This window comes from Aulonocara stuartgranti (genome assembly GCF_965226115.1).
Source record: "Aulonocara stuartgranti genome assembly, chromosome: 7".
Classification (NCBI taxonomy): Eukaryota; Metazoa; Chordata; class Actinopteri; order Cichliformes; family Cichlidae; genus Aulonocara; species Aulonocara stuartgranti.
In genome coordinates this window covers 54,467,651-54,475,000 of record NC_138945.1, presented here as the reverse complement: position 1 = coordinate 54,475,000, position 7,350 = coordinate 54,467,651, and the positions used below count along the sequence as shown (strand labels likewise).

The window sequence follows — 7,350 nt, the reverse complement described above, 5'->3', positions numbered from 1 at the left end:
ACTTCTCAGCTTCTGCATAGCTGTGCCACTCTCCTCTCTGATCAACTTCTCCTCCTTCTCTCTGCTGCGGATGCTTTCTTCAAGCAAGTCCTTCTCCTTGCAGACAGATATGTAACATTCTTGTACCGCCAGCATCTTATCATTAGCTTCAGAGAGCTGGCTTCTGTGGAAAAAATAGAAAAATATCCACAAAAGTCTGAAATCAACTATATTTTTAGCATGAGATGCAGGAGACTTACTGTAACTGCTGAAGCTGCTGCTGGTGCTGTGTCGTCAGCCGCTCTACCTGAGCATCGTGTTCCAGCATGAGTTCTGTTCTGATCCTGTTAACCACATCATTCCTGTACTGCTGATGAATCCGCTCAGATCTAAGCAAAAGAAGCACATATACTTATAAATACACATAACAGGAAAATACACGTGCCCCAAGAAAGAGGAGGAAGAGAAAGAGTCAACTTTACCTCTCAGCAGCTTCTTGCTTTTCTTGATCGAGCTCCTGGATCATTTCCCTCATTTTGGTGCACAACTCAGAATTGGCAGACTTCAGTTTTTCCTCGTTTTCTTTCAGCTCCTGATTCTTCTTTTCTAGCAGCTGCAGTTTGGAGAAGACAACAGTCTTTTGTGACTTAGCCAAAAAACTAAGAACATGATTAGTCTGGCAACAAACGTCAACCCACCTCCACTTGTTCCTGCAAGTGTGTTTTGTCCTCCTGTAACCTCATCAACTCTTTTTGAGAGTCTCCAGTCATGTCTTGATGTTTCTTCTGGCTGGTTTCTTTCATCTGGGTAAATCAAAAATGTCTGCATCAGTCACCTAATCCCACCCACTTTTAGTCCTTTTATAAAATTAACCAAAGTTTAGAAAAGTAACAATTTTCAGGAGTCAGCGCTCACCTCAGAGTTAAGTTTTTTTTCATCTAATTCAATCTGCATTTCATTCACTCGACGCTGACACTGCTGGAGCTCCTCCTGCAGCTGGTTGATCTTCTGCCGCTTCCCCTTTAAACTACCCAGGCAGCGCTGCATCTCTACTCGTAGCAACCTTAAAGCCTCATCCTTAGGCAGCTTAGAGTCTGACAGGTGAGCCAAAGCAGTACTGACAAAACAACAGAAAGATGTGTTTCCAAAGGTTACTCTGGAGAGTTCAGCCCAAGAGGGGAAGAGATACAGATCACAATGACTGGTCTGTATTCACACGGTTACCTATTAAGTGTGCCATTTTTCCTGTTTGTTTTCTTCAACCCCAAATCCACACAGGATTCAGACAGCTGGTTCTCCGAGTTGCTGCTTAGGTCTATCACAATGACACCGTGCTTCACTGCAGATTCATACAGAGCGATCTGCTCCTTGAGATCAGCCATATCCTCCTTTAGGGTGAAAATGGAAAAACACAAAACATTTGTGCAGCTTGTTCATCAGAAGTCACAGAAGTAGTTGTGCTTTAGAAAAATCTGAGGACAAACCTGTAAAACTTTGTTCATGTTCTCACTCAGGGCCTTGGCTGACAGTGCCTGCTGTAGTTTGATTTGCATTTGACTCATCTCTTGCACTGAATCTGAAAATAAAAAACAGATAATTAGATCAATTAAATGTGAGCAAGAATAAGGTAATGTGGGTGTCAGCTGCTCAGTAATGTTCATGTGGAGTTCACACACTTGTCTGCAGCAGCTTGGCACATTGTTGTTGACTCTCTTCCAGACGCTGAGTGAGTGCATTCACCACTCTGGCTCTCTCCAGCTGCTCTTCTTCTCTCTGGCGCTCCAACAGCTTCACATGCTCCCGTAACTTCTGACCAATATCAAGCTGGAAGCCACAAAACAAAAAACACACCCTGACTTAACAATAATAATAATATGATCAAAATTTGTCTGATGACAAACAATGGACTTATGGTTAACTTGTTCCATTTTCTAATACTATGTCAATAAAACTCCAGACCTGTTCATTCAAAGCCTGAGAGGTAGAGTCCAGCTTCTGTTGCAGGGCTAACAGAGCAGCCTCATGCTTCTCCTTTATGACGGCAAGGTCTCTGTCATGCTGTTCCCACGCTCTGGACAGCGTGTCAGAACGGCGAAGCTCCAACATCTGTTGCTTCATGCTGTCTACCGCAGCATCTGCCACCCTCTGTTTCTTCATGTTCTGCAAACAAAAGAAAACCTTTGCTGTATACACTAAAAAGAAGCATTCTCATACAAAGGTTTCAGTCATGCATCATGTTTCAGTAAGCAGAGCTGGTTTAGACACATTTGTATGCAAAATTTCATATTAAATTCTTAAATCTGTAAACGCATGTTTCTTTAATAGTTATACTTAAATATTATTACTGTCTTAAATTTAGCATTAAATAACTAAGAAAATAGAATGAAAACAGTGTTTGTCAGCACAGAACACACCTCGTGGTCTCTCTCAGTGAGGATCTGTATTTGCTGCTCCATTGCCTTCAGCTTGTTTTGCATTTGGACCTCTCTTTCCTTGGCTTCTTCAATCAATCGACTTGCTTCCCTTAAACTTACTGCTAGGCCGTCCTTTTCATCTATGGACAATATTTTTTAAAAGGACCATCAGTACATCTGGCAAGAAGTGCTACATCACTAACAGCCACAAGGGGGCAGACGTTTTAACCAACTAAAGAAAAACTTACATTTCCTTCTACTAATCTCAGTTATATAAACTGACAATCCCTCTCAAGTCCCAAGTGCCCAAGGTTTTGAGTGGATTATTATTATTATTATTATTATTATGATGCTTGTAAAAAAAATTAAGTACCAACATTAAATGTTCTTCCTGAAAGTATTAAAGAAATCTCCAAAATCACATCACTGTTCAAGTACTGCAACAAAGTGAGATGTCCCTCATTTAAAGTTGAACATACCTTTGACGATTACAAACTGATGCTCGAGGTATCTCATGTTACGCCGTGAATCCTCAAGTTTTCGCTCCAAGTCTTCAATTTGCCTCTGTTGAGCTTTGTTCAAAATCTGCACCTGGGCAAGCTGCTCCCGGTCAGCATTTTCTGAAACAAAGATCATTTAGTGTTTAATTTTAGTCATTTTTAATTGTGAAGACATTTTCAATTTAAGCAATGTCGTTTTATGTTTGTTTGTTTTTTAAAACCACTGGCGATACAAATTACACCTTTCTGCAGTACAGCTAGACTATGCATACAACTAGAAGAAAAAAAAAAAGCCTTGTAACAGATTAAGCTACTTGACAATCTCCACCTGCAGTCCCGAAACAGGCACACATCTCATCAAATAGTTTATATTTACATGTCAGTGTACTCAGTTATATTATTTAGTCAATGAAAGTAAGACTTACGTTGTGTCGAGTCAAGGAAATCTCTCTGCAGATGGTCAAACTGACCTTGCGGAGCAGCCTGTGGCTTAAACATGTTTGGCTGATGGGCAGGATGATGAGGATTGTAGCTCAACTTGTACTGATTTGCACCTCTGTCACATACTTCAGACTTTAAACATAGAAACATAGTATGAAAGTAGTGAAAATGTTGCTGTATTTAAAAAAAAAAAACACAAAATACACAAACAAAACATACAAACATAAAAAAAATAAAAATGCACAAACTACAAATTGCCAGATAACAAGATGTTAATTTAAAATGACATTTGAGGAAACTTCATAGACACAAGTAATGTATGATTCTTTTGGAATAAAATGCTGCTTTTTTAAAAACAATACTAGAAACCCTTTCATGTTACTATTTATTCAAATGATTTGGAGGCATTAAGACCTAAAACTTTAAAGGAAAGAACAGCACAATAACAGCTACGACCTTCTGGACGCTTTTGAAATTAAATGGTCCACTCACTTGAAATTGGTGGTTTTGCTTGTCTATGTATCCTCTTTCTCCATTATATTCCACATGATTACTGGCACCCTGAGGGTATGGTTTAGACTCAAACTCGGTGGAAAAATCACTGGTCTCTGTCATTTTGTCTGTGCCCATGCTTGTGCATGTATAATCTGCTTGTGTGAACTGATGATCCTGGTTCCAGGTGTGAGGCAGTGGTTGACTTTGAGGAGGACTCCGATGTCCATTAATACGAGCAGCTCCGTCCTTATATGCATACTCATTGTTCAACCCTTCGTCATAGTTCTTTAGAGAGACAATAACAGAGAGTGATTCTTTCCCTTTTGAACTTTTTTTGTATGCACCATTTATGAGTTGTATTTTTTTTAAATGGCAAAAATATTCTAGGCCCCTAAATCTACTACTGAACATAAACTAACACTCTACCTGTGTATGAGGGGCTGGCCTTGGATGATCAGACCATTGCCGAGTCCAGCTGGACTGTGGGCTAAGTAGAGAAAGCACAACAAATGATAACTAATGTTGCAGTGACAACAAATCTGCTTGTCTTGAACCACACCCAGAGTTCTCGAAATGTGACATTACCAATAGTGTCATCAGCAGCAACATGTGTTACCTGTTGCCAGTGTTTTTATTACTGCAGGCAGTGTAATCCAGCTCTGGGGAGGAAGAGTCAATGCTGTCCTCAAGCATGTCATCAGGCAGGTCTGTGAGCAGCTTGTGCAGCTGCGAGAAAGGAAAAAAAAAAAAAAAAAAAAGAAAGAGAGAAAATAGCACATGGAAATGAGTCACCATGGTTGCTTCGCAACTGAGTTATAAAGTAACAAAGATAGAGGAAAAAAACACCAGAGCTAAGCAATCACTGACAGCTTAAAAGGCTGTAAAAGTCTTATGCAGTGTGTTTTTATTATTTAGCTGCAGTTTTGAGAAATACTTGTTATATTAAATATCATTACATTATGCTGTGCAGATTTACTAAATCAAAATGACTCAGGCTATACCTTAAAACACTTTCAGAAGCTTTTTGTGTTTGCATATGAGATTTAAGGATAAACTTTGATTAAATGATTAATCATGGAAGTATTTGCACTCTCCGACTGTATTTTGCACAGCACTGCACAGTGTAGCCCAATCTTTATATGGCAAAAAAAACGTCTACTATTTAAATATTTGCACATTGTGCTCATATGGCAGTATTTGTATTTTGTGACCTAAATGGGTGAATTTACTCCTATGTTAATCACTGGTTTAGAACCCATATGTGTAAATTTACTTTGACATAAAACTGATTCTCATTAAGGCTTTTCAAATGTACCCTTGTTTAATATTTTGACTCTTACAAATAAAATGACACAAAAAACCCAAACTCTTCAGTAACAGACTAACCAAAGTTACATAACAAACAGCCATGTGTGTTGAAACAAGCAGAGCCAGCTGGACTTACTTCCCATAAGGACCGCTGAATACTCCTCAGATCCTCCACTGTGTCCACAACCAAAGGACCCATATTATCCCACTTACACAGTCAACAAAATTTGAAAAGGCATTTCTACTTTAGCTGTGAAACCACGAGATAACCCCCAGCCTAATCTGCCTGTAGAGAAGGCCTTCTGTGTAAAACATCCAAAATGTGCCTGGCATGTTGTCGGCTCCCTGTGGTATTGTCTTGTTTGCCTCCCAAAGACCTCCATTGTTTAGACAAAACATATAGCGAAGTTAACTGGAGCAGAAACATTCCAGTTACTGCTGGCAGACATTATCCATAACGAGCTAGTGTATTATAAGTAGGTTATAGCCTAAAAAAAGAAAAAAAAAGAATAAATAAAAATAAATGAAATGAAAATCAATTTAATTAATACTATTTAAAGCCCATTATGCTGAGCTCTATAAGATCAGCAAATGCTTCTTCACTCTCTCTCCTGAAGCCAAGTAACCCAAATAGAAAGTGGGGAAGCCAAAGGGCTGAGCTGGTTTCAGTGTGACACACCTGGAAGGAGGCCTTTTCCTTGAGCCAATAATAGCTCAAGCTCACAGCACAACAGATTATAGTTGTGAGTAATAACAGTGAGTAACTGTGAAGCAGGCAGTGCTTGTGAAATTCAAACAATGCACTTGTCAATGATTCCCCAGACAGCACTACAAACTCACAAAGAGAAATGTAAGATTAACAGTAGTAGTCCAATTTGGTAAACATACAATCACTGTACACAGTGACAGTAAATGTAAAGTAAGCTGAGATAAATAATGGCTTCTTATCATTTTGTAATTTTAGCATTAGCTGGACATGATGTTGTGTTCTTGCATGTTGAATAACATGCACAGGCTTTCTACTGTGTTGACTGATATCAGCAACTATGATGGCTGTAGCCAATGCGCGATGAAACAAGCAGAGTCAGCTGGCTAAATATGTTTAAAGACAATTAGATGAAGAGCCGAAAGACAAATCGTGTTTTCACAATATGCTTTCTCAGTTAGCTAAGTGGGCACTAAATAACAAAGTAAATAAATAATATCCATCAAATTGTTATTGTAAATATCCTAAGAAATTCAGGGTGCATGCCGAATGTGAACTCAGTCCAACAACTGGATGCACAACTATCAGACAGATGTTATCTGAATAATTCTGAAAAGCTGTAGATCTGAGTGTTGCACCTCTTGCTCTCTGGCGTAGTCCTCTTGGTCGTATTCCTCTTCATCGTGTTGGGTTTGAAGAGCAGCACTGTCAAAATCAATAGACATCATGCACACCCTCCTGGTCGTTTAGGGGATCCTAGGAAAACAGGAACAACAAAACTTAATTTATCTTTGACAGCAGTTAAAAACTCAAGTTAACTAAAATTACGCATTGATATCAGCTAGAAATATATATCAAAGCTTACCCGTTAGTTAAAAGACGCCAGATGTCTCCTTTGCTGAACTGCGTAACCCTTTATTGAGTATTAGCTTTAACTGTTAGCCATGCTGCACTGTTTATTACAAAACAGTGAGGCTTTTTAGCCAGCGGTAAACCCGGACATGCCAAACAAACGATCCAGCCGAGCTCTGGAAACATATGCCCAACACGTTTAATAAGACACGCAGGTTTAATGCCAAATTATAGGCCAGTTTACGAACATTTAAGATGGAAGCTAACTTTGTAGCGAACAAAGCTAACTCCTGCTAGCCGTACCTTGTTAGACTCGCCCACTTTGAAAACTCGCGCGCGTTAGCAGCGCCAAACCACTGAGGCTCTTTGAGACAGAGCAGATTTAAGAATCTGATTGCACACAGACTTACTCATTATCACCACAACTGACGCTAATTCACCGACACGAAAATATTAATTTAAATGCTTTTTGGCGTAACAAAACATACCAGGTGAAGCTATTTACAAGATTTCTTTTCTTGCTGAGAACCCCGGAGCTAGTTAACCCCGTGTCCATGGTAACAAAGTCGTTAGAATTATGGGTAATGTAGTTATCGAGAATATTTGGAAATTATATATAAAATGTTATGTTTGTTGTTGCTCTTTCATGTTATTT

At 39.1% G+C, this 7,350-nt stretch overlaps 1 protein-coding gene across 5 annotated transcripts in view; it reads right to left on the bottom strand.

The window, feature by feature from the left end:
* The window catches only part of cep152 (centrosomal protein 152), a 13,030-nt gene extending 5,766 nt beyond the window's left edge, over positions 1–7,264 (bottom strand). For 2 of the 5 annotated variants that reach the window (XM_082541347.1, XM_082541348.1), the window contains exons 1-17: positions 6,709–7,264; positions 6,482–6,599; positions 4,446–4,555; positions 4,256–4,316; positions 3,827–4,114; positions 3,319–3,466; positions 2,873–3,013; positions 2,394–2,533; positions 1,939–2,139; positions 1,656–1,803; positions 1,464–1,555; positions 1,204–1,367; positions 895–1,096; positions 678–782; positions 462–592; positions 240–368; positions 1–163 (exon numbers count right to left, since the gene is read on the bottom strand). The exon at positions 1–163 is cut by the window's left edge and continues 138 nt beyond it. In XM_082541347.1, the coding sequence (XP_082397473.1) occupies positions 1–163; positions 240–368; positions 462–592; positions 678–782; positions 895–1,096; positions 1,204–1,367; positions 1,464–1,555; positions 1,656–1,803; positions 1,939–2,139; positions 2,394–2,533; positions 2,873–3,013; positions 3,319–3,466; positions 3,827–4,114; positions 4,256–4,316; positions 4,446–4,555; positions 6,482–6,571 (2,313 nt within the window). In that variant the 5' untranslated portion in view covers positions 6,572–6,599; positions 6,709–7,264. Of the gene's footprint in view, positions 164–239; positions 369–461; positions 593–677; positions 783–894; positions 1,097–1,203; positions 1,368–1,463; positions 1,556–1,655; positions 1,804–1,938; positions 2,140–2,393; positions 2,534–2,872; positions 3,014–3,318; positions 3,467–3,826; positions 4,115–4,255; positions 4,317–4,445; positions 4,556–5,273; positions 5,904–6,481; positions 6,600–6,708 lie in introns of those variants that run through there. The other 3 variants (XM_082541345.1, XM_082541346.1, XM_082541349.1) reach the window with 3 other exon arrangements.
* Between the last annotated feature and the right edge of the window lie 86 nt (positions 7,265–7,350).